This window comes from Charadrius vociferus, unplaced genomic scaffold, assembly GCF_000708025.1.
Source record: "Charadrius vociferus isolate BGI_N301 unplaced genomic scaffold, ASM70802v2 scaffold332, whole genome shotgun sequence".
NCBI lineage: Eukaryota > Metazoa > Chordata > Aves > Charadriiformes > Charadriidae > Charadrius > Charadrius vociferus.
The window spans coordinates 2692870-2712327 of NW_009647418.1; the positions used below are offsets into that span (position 1 = coordinate 2692870).

A 19458-nucleotide genomic window follows, 5' to 3' on the forward strand; every position below is an offset into this window, starting at 1 on the left:
TGGAAAATACAGTTAACACTGGCAACACCCAGTTAAGTCAATGTGAATTTTAATACTGGCTGAAATGGGTATGAGATCAAGCTGCAAACAAAAACACTCTGCAAAGGAAACAGAAGTCATACAGAAAAAGTGAGTGAACAATTCATGAAAAGTTCCTTTCACAGCTTTCATGCTTTGCAATGCAGTAGCTTTGGATTAGGACAATGTGAATCATGCTTAAGGAAGGATTAAAAGGACATTAAAGAAAAAGCACAGCATCCGGTTGTTTGACAGTGAGATTCAAAACAAATGCTGCAGCCCAGTTCCAAGCTGGCAAATTCATTCTTATTACAGAGAAGCTCCTTGTCTCTTGCATAGTCTATACCATCTTCCCGCAAAACATACATGTTACTTGTCCGCTGGGTAACAAAAATGCAGTAGGCAGTGGCAGAGTAATTGTCTGAGGGCAGGCTGCCTAGCTGCTTAGCTGTGCAGTTTCAAATAAAACCACTGTAAGTGAGGCCAGGTGCACCTCTGCATGCTAGTGCCCAAGAGATGCGAGTTGGCCACTTTATACTTCTCAGGGCAAAGGTGCTATTGCTACAGCATCTGCAAAAATCAAGCATCTCTGTCCAGTCAAGTTTGCATTTTTCTTCAGAACCGAAATGGACAAAAAATTACTCCTGAAAGGCACATTTAAGCTTAAATGCCTGCGAAAAGCTGTCAGTCACAAAAAATATCAGCTACCAGCAAGGCTGGTCACAGCCAAATCCAGCTCCATCCACAGCGCAGGCTAACTTCCTCCCTGCATCCCTCCAAAAAAGCTTCACCATGAAGAAGTACAGCACAGTTTTGTGTGCCGAGGTGGTGGCATGCAACACTCCAAAGCAGCTCCTCCTCTCTGGTCTGTGCTAATACACCCCCATGCTTCTCTCAGAAAAATAAACAGGATTAGAAAATATCTTAACCAGAACATTTAAGAACCACTAGGTTATCCAACTTTTATTTAACACTGTTTTTTCCTTTGTCCACAGTAGCTAGCACACTTACCCAGCTCCAAGAGCTATATAATCAGCTTATGTCATTCTCCCATTTTACAGCTGAGGAAACAGATGCTTGGGAGAAAGCACGATTTGCTCATTGTCACACATCAAATCTAGGGCAAAACCAGGAATCAGAATCCAGGCTCTTGGATCCAGGGCTGCAGCCCTTTCTCTAAGCCACACTGCCTTGGTGAGCTATTTTACAACTGACTGAAGCACAAAAGCCCAGTGTAGATAGCAGAAGATGCCAGTGATAACACAGAAGAAGGTGAAAGCAGATACACATCCCTATGCTACCAATACAGCATCATTAGCAGAAATTGGTATAAATCTGCACAAAGAAAATTATGTTTCTGTCTTCCTCTGCTGTGGCTCTGCTGAACAGGAACTAATGGCTGTAACTGGGGCAAATCGCAAGTGTAGACAAGGCCTAAAGAAAGAGAGGGAGATCACGTTATGGAGGTGTGAATAATTTACTCCAAGTAATGCTCTGGTGCTAGGAGAAAACAGCCGTCACCAGAGATCTCCACTTTTTGTCTCTTGCTCTAACCTGTGGAAACAAAAGGCAAGCGAGGAGTGGAACACCACAGCTTACCGGGGGGCCTACTCCCATCAGAAGCAAGCACACGGGGCCAGCAATTCCGTTCTGCCAGCTGCCACCACTTCCCTGCCACCGGCCGTCTGTACAAGACAGGCCCTGCTGTGCCAGCTATACTTGGGCATGGACAGACAAAAAATAACCTAAATCTAACCTCAAAATGAACCATCATCAAACAAGTGCCCTGTGGCCTGTTCTCTGCAGGCCTGGCAGTTCCATGACGCCTGGCCTAATGTTACCTTTGGGGACAGGGCTTGCAATTAACCTGAAGCACAGCAGTCTGTTCTGGAGCACTAGGGGATTACAGTACTGTTGCACCATCGGATTAAGAGTGGACTGCTTTCAAAAGACAACTACTGTCTGCTACTGCTGCTAATTAAAAAAAAAAAAAAGGCAGCCAATTATTGATTCCAAAAGATAACTTCAAGGTGAAGAAGGCTCACTTTTGTGTTTTCGAGTGTTTTATTGTAATGCAACATGCCATGATTTTTATTTATTCATTTTAATGAAAACAATAGCTGACGGAGAGTTACTATGCCGTGAGCTGAGCCCTACATAAACATAATATGCATTTACTTTGTCGAGAACTGTATTTTAAGCACTGTATTATGAGGCTCCACTGAATTTGAGGGTTTTGGTTTATGAAGTGTCTCCATGGAAAAGAGCTCCTGCTAAATGTAACTATGGTTTCTTCTTCTGAGTCAAGGCACCAGCCAATACCAGGTTAGAACTCCAGTTTCAGAGTGGTTATCCAGTCTGGGATCCCAGACGACTTAACACAAAAAGACCTTCACCCCTCTCTATCTCAAAGCAAATAAAAACAGCTTATATAAACAAGTCAGTGATAGAACTCAGTGAAGAGGAGGAGCAGCACAGGCTTGACCACAGGACAGAGAGCTAGAAATACCTTTTTATCGATAGCAGTTCACCTCCCTGCAGTTCTGTGCAAATCGCTTAACTTTCCTCACAGTTATCCACTTGTACAAGAAGGATAATTATACAGTTTCTTTCCTTGCTGAAAAGCAACTTGCTGTATTACGGAACTTAAAAGAAAGGGAGGGGGGTGAGGTATAATTATGAAATCTTTCTTAACTCTTTAGAACAGTCCAGTGTGTACTATCTACCTTGCCATTTCCAGCTCCAAACCCTGACACTGTGACTTGGGAGCAGCAGTTCCTATTGGTCTGCTATAGACAGCACTGACATTTTCATTAGCAGAAAAAAAAACCCTGAGCATACTGGAAATGTATCACTGTATGGAGCACCCTACACAAAAATCACTCAATATAGCCCAGTACCTGTCTATCATAAGCAAAACTATTCTATCCTCTGAGAAGAAGGAGAAAAAAAAGACATGGCTCCTTCACCATGCCAGAGGGCATATTTTCTTCATCCATCAGGCTTAATATACAGTTAGAGCCACCCTGTTAAAATTTTAGCAATGGGAATCTTAAAAGCTGCAGGCTACAGAGAAACCACATTTCTGATAGCCCAGCATCTTCTTCCAATTACTCTCTGTCAGCTCACTCTGGAGATCCATATCTCACTGAAGGTCAATTGTGGTTGAAAACATCCAGTACAGACTCATTCATGATAAGAGTAAAAATAATGAAGACATATCCATCCCGAAACAGTGCACGTTCAAATCCAGTAGGAAACCCAAATAGGATCCCTTTCTGATTTCAGCCGGCAAGACAAATGTCACAGTTGAGAGGGACAAGGAAAAGAAAAAAGGGAGAGAAAGAGAGATAGTGTGCTTTTACAGCAGCCTGTGATTGCTGTCATGTCATCATTCCCCTGAGTGTTTGCCCTTCTGCAGAAGAGATCTGAAAAAGAAGGGTCTCACACACTAACCAGGAGGCAACTGCCTGAAAACTCATTCTGGGCCCAAAGAATGGGAAAGGAAGCCATGGTCATCATCTTCCAACTCATTTAGAAGAGCAGACGTTTTTATTTAGGGAGTGGGAACACTAAGGTTTTAGCCTTGCCTGCACTGGTGTTGTTTTGGGTCTTTTTTTTTTCTGTCTGAAGTTTTGTGAGTCGAAACATTTAGAAAACAGAAATACAAAGAACAATATAAGTTGCTATGCTGTTATGTATATCATATATACTAGCATACAACTATCGGGACAGAGGTATGGCAACACAATCACAGCAATACATTTTCATGAGTAGGCAATGTCTTGAAAGAGTCACTCTGAATTTAGCAACCTTCATATCAAAGCAAATAAATGCTATGTAACGAAAACATAGTATGAAAAGTCTAAAGATACCCTTAAAACACAAGTGACGATGAACTCAGTTTTCTGTGTTCTCCAAAGATGTCCTCTACTATCACAGTAATCTTTTTTTTTCAACAAAGGAGAACAGATCTCTACTGATTCTACAAAAACTACCACCTTGTGAATCCCAGAGACCACGGCAGCATCCTGCACTCTCTCTGGTGGATGTCCTCCTCAACTAATAATCAACTCTTGCTCCTTAGCTTCTGAGATCCAGGAAGACGACTGTATCAGAATGTATATAAGAAAAGAGAGCAGCACAACTCAAGGGTGAAAAATAGCAAGTTCTAGCACCCAAAATGCAAGGTAGAAAGTAGACACTTAGAACAAATTATGCCAAGGAAATTATTAAAAAAAAAGGAGACACATTAAGATTATTCAAGAGAAATTTCTGAAAATGTATACAAGGATGCAAAGAATTTTTTCTTAAATGAAGAAGGACAGAAGACAAATCTATTGAGGAGTCTGCAGAGAAGTTAAGTACTTTGCTTCATTACTCTTTAAGGAGAATAATGGGAAATTCTTCATCAAGGGACACTGTCTCATGGGAAATCAAGAAATTGCTTGCAGATAGAGAGGTCTCTAAGGAAGAGACAATTTAAGGACCTTAGCAGTTCTGAAGAAATGCTTAAAAGCAAAGCAATGAGGTTTTGGAACACTGACCTCATTTGGATCTCCTATACCACAGCAGGTGAATGATATTAAGATATAGACATGGCAGAAAAAACGAGGGTAATTCCAAGATCACAGTTTGTAGAGGTTTATTTGAGTCAAGAGGCTGGACCCTGAGACCAGTTAAAAGAAAAGACATGCAAGTATCTGAAACAGTATTACTCATGCAGAACAAAGCAGCGCAACTTTGTAAAAGCAAATAATGTACCTTTACTCCTTTGAATTGGACAAATGGCAAAATGACAGATCCAGCAGATATCGTAGATCTGGGCTTTTGAATCACAATCCCCAGTTAAATAATTATTTTAAGGTTAAGATTCTGCCAAGAAATAAAAGCAAGTTTCTGACCAAAAAAAAAAAGTATACATCTGTCTCTCCTGGAGAGAAAGGCCCTGGATGGCAATGTCAGAGATTTTATCAGCATGCTAATACTCTGAAGTCAAGAGATAGCAGGCAGGTGGATGAACTACACACTGTCAGTAGATAACCACTTTGGTAAGCTGAAAGTACCAATCCATTCAAGCCAGTAACAACAGCTCAAGACAGTCCCAGCACCTGCCTCCACTCGGCACTCGCAGCCATGCAGTAGGGCTGCAAGTCAGATCGGCTCATCATTCCTACTGATAATAAATATATTCATTTTTTGGTAGGGTTAATTTTCAGTCAGATCACTGAACTGATTCAGCTTACAAGGCAGCTGCACAACCTCTAGCGTTCACAAACAGAATAGTGTTGTGAGAGCAGCATGTTTCTCACAGTAGCTTCAAATGACCATAAGACCATGGCCAAACAACAGCAGAACGGTTTAATATTCACTTTCCAGTAGGCCAACAACTGAAGCCACCACAGGAGACAACAAGGCCCAGACAATGTTGCCATCAAATAATTTTCCAAATAGCCAGGCTCCTTTTCCTGATGCCTTTGCAGTTGGTACTCTTTGGTCATAGAAAACAACCCTCTTCCCTCTAGACACCGGACATCTATGGTCCCCAGTGAGCTTTTATATGATTTGAGTATCTCTCAGCTAGTAACTGGACTGAAATACTTTTCACGGGAATCACCAAACCATTATCAGTAATTACTGAGCTGGGCCGGAATTCACACTGGTGATTTAGCTGGAAAAGGTCCCATCTCAATATCCTGAACCATCCACTCTCCACATCTAATTTGTTCTGAAATTACACCTCAGCGATCTGGCACCCCCACCCTGCCTGCAGGACGAGCCTCTATCCATGCCAGTGGTTTAGACAACACGAGGTTGTTCCTTATTTTCCAAGGAATGCAGTTATCAGAGTTTTGTCACTGCTTTTTAAAGAGCTGATCCAAGGGGCTAATTCATCCTTTCCTCTCGGATGATCTTATATAATGAGAAAAATTCCTCCACACAGAGTTCCTCCTCAACTAACCCTTCTGACCACGGGCTCACAGAGCAAAGAGAGACAAAATGTCAAGCACCCAAATTCCCAGTGACCCCAAGAAATTTCTCTGGCCTGTCTACATGGGCTGTTAGCTCTCTCAAGTTATTCTTGGTCAGTAAAACTCACTGGAGAGTGACGTCTGCCCATAACTTCTTCAATCCCTTCTACTAAGAACTTCTACAGGAGGCACAGAAATACTCTAGTCCTCCTCCACACTTAACACGTATGAGTTAAGATTTAGCTGGTGCTTGTGCTACTTTCAGCCATTCTGCACATAAAAGCAGGGAGGCAATGTGGCCCACCGTCTTGTTCCATTAAAGTGAGGAAAAAGAGGGCAGTTCAGCAAGGCAACAACTGGAATTGTCGCACATTGATGTAAAGCTCACATCAGTGCCAAGGCAATGCCTTCCTGCTTCAGGCACATCTATCCGTGTCTGCTACATTCCATTTTCAGCTATTGTTGTAAAGGTTTCTTTAACCTCCCTGCACTTAGGTTATAGATCATGGAGATTTGTGTAGGTGTTTTCTTGGTTTTGTTATTCTGCAGAACTCGAAGTCACACATCAAACACAGAACTAAAGTCGAGATTAAAGAAAAGAGAAGAGAAAGAAGCCAGGTTTAGTGATCATAACGCATTCTGTAGAGGAGACGCTCTATAAAAGGACTAAATATCCATCCCACCAGAGCACATTTGCAATGCACACATTTCTGGCTACTAAGGTACTGTGCCAAACATGGCAGTAAATCCTCAACTGTTTGGCAGATCATCTCAATACAAACATTACTGAAACCAAGGAACAAACGCATCCAAAAATTATTTTTCTGGGATCCACTTGCTAGGGGAATGCTCAATAAATACAATTTGAAGTAGGTTGGCACTTAATGGAAATGCTTAAGAGTCAAAACCTTCCCCTCCCCAAAATAAAGACACAGTCCATTAGAATTTCTACAGTTCTACAATTCAGTTTATAATCTGCTTTGCAGAAACCAAAGCAGTAACTAGCCTAAGGTGCTAGCATCAATTCTGAATATGCACTCAAAGGTTTCACTCACCAATTAACATTGATTCTTTCTGGTACTCTTTGCTGAGGTGGCAGCGCTGGGTCACACAGGACACGTATCTCTCCAGAACATACCAGCACATTTCATAGTAGAAAGGATAACGGAATTTGGCATGCACCTGAAAGCAAGATCAAGATTGTCAGTCCATGGGGAAGGGAGAGAAGTTTGCAGCACAAGGGCCAGTCATCATTCTCATCATGTTATCAAGAGCACTAACAGTATGCAGGAGGGGGAGGGGAGAGAGGGTGGGAGTCGAGTGAGATGTATGCCTTCAGCATACGAAATGAGGAGCCTGCCTGCCTGCCTGCCATGATAGCATCATTTCTTGGTTCACTAATTTGTATCCTCTTGGGGTGGGGAGAGGAAAGGGTTTGTGTTCTTGTGAAATCGTGAAAGTGATGGATGGCCCCTTCGGTATTATTTACCTGCTGTATAAACATAGGGTGGTCACATACAGATGTTAGTCACTAAAAATCAAGTTAAAATAAAGGTGTTTTTTTTTTTAATTTCCTAAACACTATTACATGATTTTTATCAAAATGGCAGCATTACCTAAAATGAGTCAAGCAGGAAATACATCTTTTTCAATTATGGTCTTCACAACAATTTGATTAAACAAATGAACACACAAATTCTTGATTATTGATAACTACACATTAAAAGTAAAAATCCCTTATGTGGTTTACACTTAGTATTTTGGTAGTAAGTTAGCTTTTGTCACAAACAGAATAGAAAAGCAGGATTTTGACAAAAGGTCCTGTCAAGCTGTGCACTTTTTCTTATACCCCATACCTGTTGTTCTCACACAAAAAGCTTATTCTCCAACACTACATATTCCTGAGATTATTTCAGATTCAAAAGAAAACAAAGCAGGTTTCCTCCCTTTCCAGCATAGTTTACTGTCTATGGGAGGTCACTGTACCAAGGAACAATCTGGGAGGCTCATAAAATGCAAGAACATATGTGTTTGTTAAAACTGGATTCCATGCATCTTGCATGCACTTGTACTTACACTGTACACTTCTTTCTCCTGGTGGCACAGAAAATTGCATTTTGCAGGCTTTCATGCATGCACTGCACTGGGATTACAGCAACTGCTTTAAGACATTCTATGCATTTTAACTGCTCGCCTAGCCAAGAGGTGTCCACACGCCTTTAATGAAAAGCTGGGCTGTACCAGAAAGGAGCATTATCTTAGAAAGCCCATTTTTAGCAAACAAAAATGAAACACCACCCTACCCCAGATCACCCAAAACCCCAAAGCCTAAACAGAACCACTAACCCAGCATCTGGAAACTCAGATTCAGCTCTGCAAAGCAGGCACTGTCGAAACATCTGCGTGGTGATGTAAGCATCCACTTGAGCATATCAATGACTTACTAGAATGTCTGTATTTGAAAACTGTCCCCAAGGTGGACAGTCAAAGAACTTGCCTCCGTTCCCAGGGCACAGGAAATGCAAGCACTTTTAGCAGGAAAACAGAATGTAATGAAGGGAAAATATAGCGTATTGTCCCACTAAATGTATCACAGTGTAGGATTTAAATACTCTATGGGAATTCCCCAAAGTTAAGATCTCTTAAATTCAACACAAATGCAGCTGGCAAATCTGAACTGCATGTTGCTACGGGTCCTGCAGCCAGCAATGCTGCACCTTTTCAAATGTTTCCCTGTGTTGTTTGTTACAAAGCACACATACCAAAAAAAGAAGGGGGGGGGGGGGGGGGCTGGGCAAAACACAACCAATCAACATCCCCCTAATTGTGAGAACTTTTAACCCCAGGGCCTTTTTGCATTGGAGAATATTTTTGCTTTGGTTTAGTTATTTGTCATAAAGAAGATATGGAGTCACTTATCACTATTAAGGAACACAGGGGAAATTAGCCATGCTAAAATATATGCTAATAAAGGAACTCAAATTTTTCCAAGAGAGCACTGCAGGAAACAAAATTTGCAAAGAATTGACTTACAAACAGGAAGCCGCCTTCCACCCCTCAGCCTTCAAAAGGTTTTCAGCCACATGCCTGGGAATATTAAAGACATCATTGCTCAACATTTGTTGACAGATTCTGAGCTTCACCAAATTTAGTTGTTACCAATGTTAATTCAATGTGAAAGACAAGGCAGTAATGCATGCAGTGCTCCCATTATGTGTATCAATCTTTAATATTCAATTTGAGTTCCTAATTGCCTCACTATCAATGTTCCAACCCACAGCAAATCCCTCCATGCCTCTGTAATTCACTACTTGCCTGAGAAGGCTCTGCTTTTACAAACCTTCAGAAGTAAGAGCTACCATATGTAGCAAGAGATACTGTGCAAAGACCTACAGCGCCTTTTGCCAGTAAAGCAATTCTAACAGCGCTTTAAAAATCTTGCCTCACGTTTGCCTCATGGAGAAGTAGAGAGTAGTACATTCTTTATGATATCCTTGGACATTTATTAATTATAATGGATGTGAACTGCATCATGTACATGTCCATACTTTCTCCATTGCACACTTATGCTGAAATGAACTCTTATGGGGAGGAGGGCAGGAATAAGAGAAAGAAAGAAAGAAATTAAAAATGTTCTGTGATGAATTTAAAGTGTAATATCTGATACGGACACTGCCAGAGGACTAAATCCCCCACTAGCAGGGAAATACACTAGATCATCTAATAGGCATTTCCAGCTCTAACTTCTGTGATTAATAATTTACAACTCACTGAATAAATTTTTTAATTATTCCTGTACAGCGAGAAAAATCCTCTCTGGAATATGATCCATTTCTTCAGTTCAAAGTGAAATTATTTGAGAGGCTTACATCCCCCTCCAAAACAAAACAAAAAAGCCTAAGCAAGTAAGGCACACATTTTGCTTAAGAAAGTGTTAGTCTCTTCCACAATGTCCATTAAAATCATTACAAACTCCACCTGTGTTTAATCAATCTAATCACAATATTGAAAAACAGTTTATGATTATTTACAAAATAATTAATCTATCCCCTTAAAACATTATCTTACGTTCCAGAAAACAAAATCAGTAGCAAACACCATCATCTGTGAGTGACCACCTTACGTATATATTTTGAGTACTTTTGTCCCTATCCATGTTCAAATATTTTAACACAGTTAAATTTAGATGAGTTGGGAGGAAGTTTGACACATTCTTCCTCTTCAGTAATACAGAGCTGTAACAGCCCTATGCCAAGATGATGAATCTCTGCATGGCAGCCTGCTTTGCAGTTATTCAAGCTGGTCTAGCAGAGAGCTAAACAGCTTGGCCTATTTGACTAGCTGTTAATTGGCCTCTAGGAAAGCCAGACTGCAAAATGAGAGTCTCTACAAACTGTACGGCTGGAGAATATTTGTTTACCTCAACTGCACATTAGGAGCTGTTTTCAACAATAGACGTGTTTTTATTACTCCTTAAAACTATTTTTAAATGGCTACAACCCTCTTAAAAAGTCTCCCAGGGATATGAAAAAATAAGCTAGAATAAGCATGACAAGTATATAAACTAGGGAATTTTATCAGGCTGTAAATCAGCATTATCGTTTCAACCATGTATTTATTCTTGTCTTAGCTGCTAAGACAATAACAACTACACCTAGCATAAAAATGACTTTGAATATCAGCAATCAAAGATGATTAAGCATTATATAGCAGGTTTAAACACAGTGAAACCTCCATAAAATTGCTCTGTGAAAAATGAAGAGGGGAAACACACCTGTATTACACTTTGATTTGAGTGTGGCAAATTACTTCGTCAATCCCATCATGTAATTTACTTCTGTGCTATACACAATGGAAAGATCAATACTGATGAGAAACTCATTTGCAGTATGTTCACGCTGGCAAATTTGTGTGAACTACATACTGTACTGAGTCTTCCATACTAGCTAGCGTACGAATAGAATTATTTGAGAAAAGAAATTACAAAATTTGATTGGCAAAGCAAATAAAGTAGTATACACTAGAACTCTGTTTTGAAAACATCTACCCTTCAAGATTCCTACGTGATATTTTTAGGTTTGGGGCGGGGGTGGTGTTATTATTTCTAAACAACAGTATCAATCTTCCTGCCTTTTATCAAACTTCTGTATGCCTTAGTTGCCCAGCTTATATTTTGTTTCTGCCTAGAAATTCTATTCTTTGACTGTTCGCACAGCTTTGTTATTATACGGTTGCCTACGAGCACAAGTTTGTGAACAGAGACAGGTACAGGCTGTGCATAACACATTGCTAGCACACAGTAACATACAAGCGCTGAAATTGTTTCTATGAAGTCGTGAAAATTCTGGGCTGTTGGCTCTCATTATCTTCTTTAAAAGCACTTAAGTATTTTTGGAGGGAAAACAATAAAGATCTACACAGACTTTGAAGAAAATCTAAACCAAAACTGACAAGAGTAAAGGTCTGATTTGGGACTTCCAAATGTTCCGATATCTCTTTCCAAAAAACTCTGTCAGGACATTTTCGAAGAGGCAGATATCCAACTCGCAGAACCTTCCCACAGGATCAAGATGCTGGAGACTTTCGAAAGCATTTCAGTGTAACTGGCTGGAATGTTCCCAAAGGTTACCAAAATACTTGACTGTTACTGGGAAATCTGCCGCCTGATGTAAAAGCTTAGGAAATCAAAGCTGCATCCAGCTTCCCAAGGAGAAGGGCCTGACATGAAGCGCTACTGAGCAGTTACAACCCACGGTGTGTGATCCTGGGTTGCTCAAGTCCTGTGAGAACAAAATGTCAGCTCTTCTACTACTTCATGAAAAAGTGTTTCCTTCCCATCTTCCCCATAGACATCAATGGAAATAACTTGTTTCTGGCATCGATCCTTCCTTCTGGTCCTCAGTTCTCCATTCTCCATGCAAGTTGCCCGTGCTAGCATCCTTCCCAGCAGCAATACACACTTCCCTTAAGCACCTGCAGCATATATATCCAGCATATATTGCTGGTTCTTATTTACAGTCACTCTGAAATCCTTCCTGTGCCTAGCACCTCTGTGCAGCCACAGTGAGCCCTTTCTTGCTTCTGCCATCATAACATTGTCCTGTCCAAGTCCCTTTACTCTTTCTTATGGCACTTGACATTCCTGCCTTGGGACACCTATTCAAAGTCAGACTGAACTCCACTCTGGTCTTTACCTCCACTTCTGCACTCTGCTACATTCCCTCTAATTCCCCTGAATTTCCACTTTTGTCTTCATCTCTCTTCCACTAAGAATTCATTTTTCTGCTTAATATTCCTTCTCCTCGTTAAAATCACTCCAGGAAACTAACTGCTCCCACCACTGTTTTGCAATGTGAAGATTATCAGGCCTTGTACCCCCTGTGAAGTAGGGGAGGCTGGAGGGAGGACATCCTTCCTCTCACTGAATCAGAGATGTATTTCAAAACAATACATATTTGCTTCAGGCCTATGCACTCTCACTGCAAAGAAAGCAACATGGGGTAAAAGCCCCAGTTGGAGCCAGAACTGTGCTCTTTTGCAGAGGCAAACAAGTGAACTGTACTCACGTCCAAGAGACATACCATTTTAAGACTTTTTCGTGAAGAATTGCAACCTCCTGCCATTTTGCCAGTTCAGACCTCCATGAACACCACACCTGGCACCTGTGCCAGTGTTTTACCAGCACTGCCTCAGTGCAGTGCCCCCAAAACAGCCAGGCAAAGTATATGACGACTAGGTGTCCTGTTTATTAATCAAGGGCAAATTTTCATGCCCAACAAAGAGGCCCCACAGTAACCTCCTCCAAGATGTAATACTCTTTCCATCAGGTAGATGCTACAGCCAGATGGAACATCACAATGTTCAGATTAACGTCCCACCCTAGACTCTCTTTGTTTCAAGAGATTCTTGCATAGTATTAAGTCACTGTAGAAGAAAATCCTGCAAAGTATCAAAGACTTCCTTTCATATGCAACTTCTGTGCAGCTTTATCAGTTCAGCTGTGGACAGTAGAACCATCCTACTGCCATTAGTTCTCCAGGCTCAGGTATCCATTCCAGGTGTGCAGAGAGATGATAAGCAGGGGGTACTGGTACAAAGGTCTGTAAAGCGCAGTATGTTTTTGTGCAAAAGGAAAGGTGTTTATGAAAGTTTAACAGGCAGACAAAAGACACAGAAGGGACACGTCTGTGGGAAGTAGGAAAAACAGATGAGTAAATCTCACTAAAAACAGGCAACATTTGAAAGACTCATTTCTTCATGTTTACCTCTTGTTTCAACGACTCTGACATGGGGATCCCATCGTTCTTGTTTGTGAGAATGGAATAGAGACAGTGACTATGATAGATCATAATCACAAAGAACTGTTCAGGTAAAAAAAGAATCAAGCATCCTTACCCTTGTTCTGTCCTCAATTTCATAGATGCGAAGCTGCATGGGAACATTAAAGCTATGCAGGATATTTCCACCAAACACCAGAGAATCTACTGGAGTATAAACCGCATGTATCCACCCTAGAGAGGGAAAGCAAAGAACTGAGAATGCCTCATGCTATGTAGTATTATAAGAGCAATTTATAATCAAATTTTAACAATGCCATGAACCCCATTCTGCAGGGGATGAGAGGTTAAAGCAGTGAAAGGTTAAACAGTATGCTCATAGCCACACTTTAAGACTAGTCATCGCAGAAGAATGGCATCTTATGATGTACAGTCTACAACCCTCTGTAAATTGGGTTCTTCTATTTATTCACAGAACAGTTACGGTGTTTACTGAGAACACACAAGCTTGTGACTCAACCACATCCATGACTAAGAAGTAAATTCGGTCTGTTCAATACACTTGGTTCTCAGATGTATCTACTGGCACCTCCAGTAGGGTTGCAAATCATGTTAGCAGTGGTGGTGGGCTCGGGCTGTGGAAGTGGACTGAGTCACATCAAACTTCTTTCACACCAACACCAGAGCATACATCTTCAGATGTCAACAATTTCAAATTATCACCAGCCCTCCTTCAGAGGTGAAAGTTTCATATCCTACTATCAACTTCCTGAAGCTAACGAAAAATCTTTTTCACTGCAATCCCCCAGTTAAAAGATTTAACACTTTTATCAGTGGAGCTGATGAGACAGCTTTGACCCAATCCTGCAAGGGACGGAATTTATTTCACGGCTCCAAAGCAAGGGAAAAATTTACTATCACAACAAAAATCCAGGCATAGCAATTCAGGCAGCCACACAACAGCTCTTCTGCTTCTGCATTGGTTGCTTGGTATCTCAGCAGCTAAGGACTGGCTATGCAAGACAGTAGCCTCTGATCTCTGCAGTGAAAAAGGAATTGATCCTGCTAATGATCTGGGACCCACAGAGACCTGACATATTTTTTTTCCTTTTTTAATGAGAAGCATTACAATTTACAAATCAGCAGACAGCAAAGCAACATAGGGGGCAGCCAATTTTCTCCTAACTGTGCAGTACTTTGCATTAAAACTGTGGCAGCTTTCCTTCACTTCAGGATCAGTGAGAGAGCAGGAACATGCCATTCAGCCTAAAGGGTTCTCCAGCTAGCAGCCACAAAAGCTCTCCTCCACAACAATCGTTAGACTGTACAGGCCTGCCAAGCTATATCTGAGAAGTCCTTGAGCCACAGCAGATAGCAGAACTGGGGCTTTCATTTAAGGGCATATTGGTAGGAGAGAGAAACAGGAAGGAAAATAAATCAGTACTAGAATTTTCTCCCTGGAAACACAAGCTCATCACTCAGGATACATTTTTCTAAATTTCAGAATCATGGAATGGTAGAGGTTGGAAGGCACCTCTGGAAGTCCAGCTCCTCTGTTTGAGCAGGGCCACCTAGAGCCAGCTGTCCAGAACTATATCCAGATGGCTTTTCAATATCTCCTAGGATGGAGACTCCACAACCCCTGTGGGCAACCTGTTCCAGTGCTCGGCCAATTTACAGGTCTGATTTCACACAATAAATGTAACACATATAAAAACGCAGGTGGCTTATAGGTCTGGCAGCTCTCGGTATTATTGCATCTTTCCTGCTCCAGTTAGTATAATTTCAGTTACAGTTGCTCACAATGATCCAGCCTGTTTATTACTTCCAAATCAAGAACAACCAACTAGAGAGGAAATATTTTTTTTTCATGTAAGGGTAGTGTGGCAACTACATATATCAACACTATAAGAACTCTTCACAGTTGAAGCAGTTCACCACCTCACATGAAAAACATCAGTCAGTACTAAGAGCAAACTACTGGAAAAATAAATGATGCTCCTTATCCTAGTCTTTGGGAAGGAAAAAAAAATCCAAGGTCAAGGAAGTAGAGGCTACTGCTTCCACTAGGTAATCAAAGATTTATGGGGTTGAGGGAAAGAATGGAAACCATGCGCTGATGCAAATCTGTTGCTGGGTCCCCAAAGCCAACTTATTGGATAGGTGCTAAAACCAGGGCCAATTTGCATGACAATTCAGCTTAATTGTCAATTTTAGAGACAAACTGAAGCTTGAAAAAGTGAAATGACTTGTCTGTGGCCACACAACTCAGTGGTGGCAGAAGACAGGTCAGAAACAGCCAATTATCAGCGGAACATTGAAGAGTCCTCACCACTATTTCCCACTACACTTCTCGCAGCACAGATCAGTTAATGTACAAACATACTGGACCTGGCAGATGCAACAAGTTATTTTAATTGAATGGTCAACATAATTCTAAATACAATTTGTTATCAAATATTTACAACTTAAGTAAAAGGAGTAACTGAGCTGAAACCTGGCTTTCTAGTCCTATATGAAAGGTATAAAGGAGATATCCTTCATTTTATACAAAATAAAATTAAATCCCATCAATGCAGTTGTTCCTCAAGTGTGTGGTTTTACTACAACCACACAGGAGCCTCCTCCTACAAATTATATTGCCTCAGTGAAAATTTCATACTGTTTGGTCGTTGGTTTCAATGCTTCTTGGTCTCTGGGTTTCAGTCTCATAACACCTTCCCTGACCTCTCAACTGTGCCCCCACTAGGTGGCAAGGGTCTTCATGTTAATAACCTCTAGACTTCCTCGTAGGAGCCCCAACATTTTTGAGAGAAATGTGCAAGGATCTATCACTGGCTTGAGCTAATGCTCCAACAAATGGTGTTCCAAACATGACAAACCCTCAATAGAAAGATTAACAAACTTGAATATAGTTTCAATCCTGTATTGTTGAAGAGCTGGTAGAGGTGCAAACTGAAAGTCTTCCCTAAGTACCTGAGATAACCTCTGGTCTCCAGATCTAAACTCATCTTACAAACAATTAGTACCTTCAACACCTAACTCCTGAACAAACTAAACACTAGTTCCATCAAGATGCACATATTTCTAATAACAATACTGAAAATAACTGCTTTTTATGACACAATTCTCAATAACAAACCCCTGTAGTAATGAAGCACTAAAATCCATCAGGGTTGGGAAAGTAAAAATAAACCAGAGACCAAGCAACAAACAGAAAGACATTAACCGTAAAGTCCTTGGAGGTAAAGTTCCTATCCCTAGCCAAAGCAGCGTGCAGGATGATTTCCAGGCGTAGCTCAGAGATGGGTAAGGACGATGCCTTTGGGTACCATCCCTTCACTGTTGAACAGCGTGGAGCTAGGCACACAGCTAAGTCCCAGGGAATCTCTAGATCTCCAGCAGTTCATGTGCTCCCACATGCAGGATCCAGCTCACAGCCCCTCTGCCAGCTACAGGACACAGCCCTGTCAGAGAAGTCACCTGCTCATGAGACAGATTTTGACCACTCAGTTGCACACTGTTTTTCTGTCATGCTGCATCTCAAAATAGTTTCAACTTGCCTGAGGAACGTACATGCAATATTGCAACTGCAGAGACACAATGACCAAGAGGAGTATTCCAGGGAGGTAGGGCACTACAGGCAAGATTAGACAAAAAAGATGGAGAATTGACAAGGTAGAAAACCACAGGAAGATTGGCACAGATGTTACAAGGGGAAAAAAAAAACCAAAAACAACCCTCCTGCTCTAATATTAACAAGGCTGTGTACAGAGAAAAACTGAAGAGGCCAGCACCAGAAAAGTAGAAGTAGGAGGAAACAGAGACAAGCAGAAAACAGGAAACCGTTTCCATGAGGGTAATATATTGTGGAAATGAGCTTGGAGAACAGATAAGCTTGGATGGCACATTCAATTCCTTCCCACAGCTTGGATACAAGCACGACTCAGAAATAAACTGAGGATGAGTGTTCATTGTGATCATTTGCAAACAAGAACACCCATCTTCTAAGCTTCCTAATTACAAAGGTTTTTTAAGAGGAAGATAGACCTCCAGAATAGAAGCAAGCTGCAGGTATGCATAAGGCAAAAAGGCCAAGGGGATTGTTTTAATATTATCCACACCAATACATCCTGCCTGTCTCACCTTCAGCTATGCCATTACTTTTTCCCGGATGAATTGATAGGTCTGTTGACACGTATGATCACGTCACTCTGTGATGGACAGCCTGCCATGTCTGCTCATGTATATCTGCATCTTTCAGCTCTCAGCAAAAACTTGCCACACAGCCTCCAATAAGACACCTCTGAACTGAGTGGCATCGATTCTCTCCTCAGTGACTGCTTTCTACTGTTTACATAAACCCTGGTACTGCCGCACAACCCTACGTTTCATGGGTTAGTGCAAGACAGGAAATAACATCTCTCCCCTGGTAATGCTCTCAAAAACTGTAACATTCTCAAAAAAAGGGAAAGCAACACAGAACAAAATGCATCAAATTTAATTTTATCCTTAATGCTAAAAAAAGCACTGCAGTAATATCAGAACAAACGGATTAAGCACTGAAAAAGTCAAAAGTCAGTGGAATAAGATATTGTTCATTTTTGGCTGAAAGACACACAAAAAAAGGCACCTGCTAAACATTATCTAAGGCTACAATTAAATCCTATAGATGAGAGAAAGACATACACTGTGTGGCTTCAAGGATTAGTCATGAATTAGAAAACTCTTCCTCATGGGTGACCGGTTTCAAACCAGCCTGTGTTGACAGTGGTAATGACTGAGCGAACATGGAACCAGCCTGTCCTTCCTTCGCAGGCTGGTCCGACAGCTCGCGACTGGAGCACGCTCTCAGTGTGGTGCAGTGGCTCCTGCATGGCCACTGCACAGTCCTGCCCTGTCAGCAGAGTACTTCAGACCACACACCAGCCACGAGCCCAGCTAAACGGGGATAGATGGCTTTGGGAGTACCGACACTGCATCGTCACTGTTCACAACCCTCATTTCAAGCCTCAGCAAGAAGACTGTCCACTTACGGTGTTTATGAAGTTGATCTTTTTTATTTCAGTTCTTGGTGATTCATGAGTATTTTTTTTCTTCCCAAAACAATCCTAGTTTATGAAGCAAAGCCAACGTTGTGCAGGAATTCTATTCTGGAGACTCAGAAATAATCTGAGCTAATTTACAGTTACGAATTATTCCACCACTCCTAAGATACACTTGAATATTTAGATGTTATCATCTCTAGTAAATCAAGAAGGTAAAATTAACAGTAACAAAAGCTTTTCTGAACAGTTAAAAGAAAGATACAATCTCATTATCTTTTGAATTTTATAAAGCAAGTATTATTAAACATTGCAAACTTGTTAGAAGATTTCAAGGTCCTGCAAATTCGTACTGTATCCTCAAAGATGCAATCATCCATCTGAGAATAATAAAAAAGAATATTAACTTATAAAGCTATGGGGCAAACAGACTACAAGCTCCAAGCCAAAACCATGGTGCGTCTGTTTCCATTAGTAACTGAACATATATTTTGCTTTGTGATACAGAAGGCATACATATTTTCCTGCAATTCTACAGCAACTTGGGGTAGAAAAGATAAAATATATATGTCTCGAAAAATAAAAAGTGACTCAGGAGATAACCTTACAGTGGGCATTTCCAGCAAATGAGATGTTATTTCTCCCATGTCTAAAGAGGAATGATTGCATCATACTAGTGCCCACAACAAAAATATCAGGGAAACACCATGTTTACATTTTAAAAGTAAAAAAAATTAATAATTTTACCCCAGTAGCGCAAGTAATACAGCAACTCTCAATCTTACATCATTTGATAAGAATTAGGTAGAGCACTGCAGAGGAATAGAACTAAAAATCCAACACTATGCTGTCACCTTCTATCTGAAAGCAGACACTCGAGGCCAAAACACCCTCTCTCATCCTCTCCACATCTTCATCACTCGGTCCCTAAAGGTTCTGGGCAAGGAGCTTCCATTAATGTCAGTGGAAGCTTCCAAAATGGGAAAAGCGAACAGCAACCAAAAATAGCCAGGCAGCTATGCAGCCCTAGTACAACTCCCTGCAAAAAATTTACCAGTCAGATTTTAATAGCCTGTCATTCTTCCTGATATAAAGGCTATATGCTACCTTCTAGCCCCCTTACATAATAATTCATCAAATACTGAC

General features: G+C 41.0%; 1 protein-coding gene across 1 annotated transcript in view; it reads right to left on the bottom strand.

The window, feature by feature from the left end:
* KDM2B (lysine (K)-specific demethylase 2B) overlaps positions 1-19458 on the bottom strand; it is a 119227-nt gene that overhangs the window by 50074 nt on the left and 49695 nt on the right. Inside the window, exons 9-10 of the mRNA XM_009880286.1 lie at positions 13386-13501; positions 7046-7172 (exon numbers count right to left, since the gene is read on the bottom strand). Of these exons, the coding sequence (XP_009878588.1) occupies positions 7046-7172; positions 13386-13501 (243 nt within the window). The remainder of the gene's footprint in view (positions 1-7045; positions 7173-13385; positions 13502-19458) is intronic.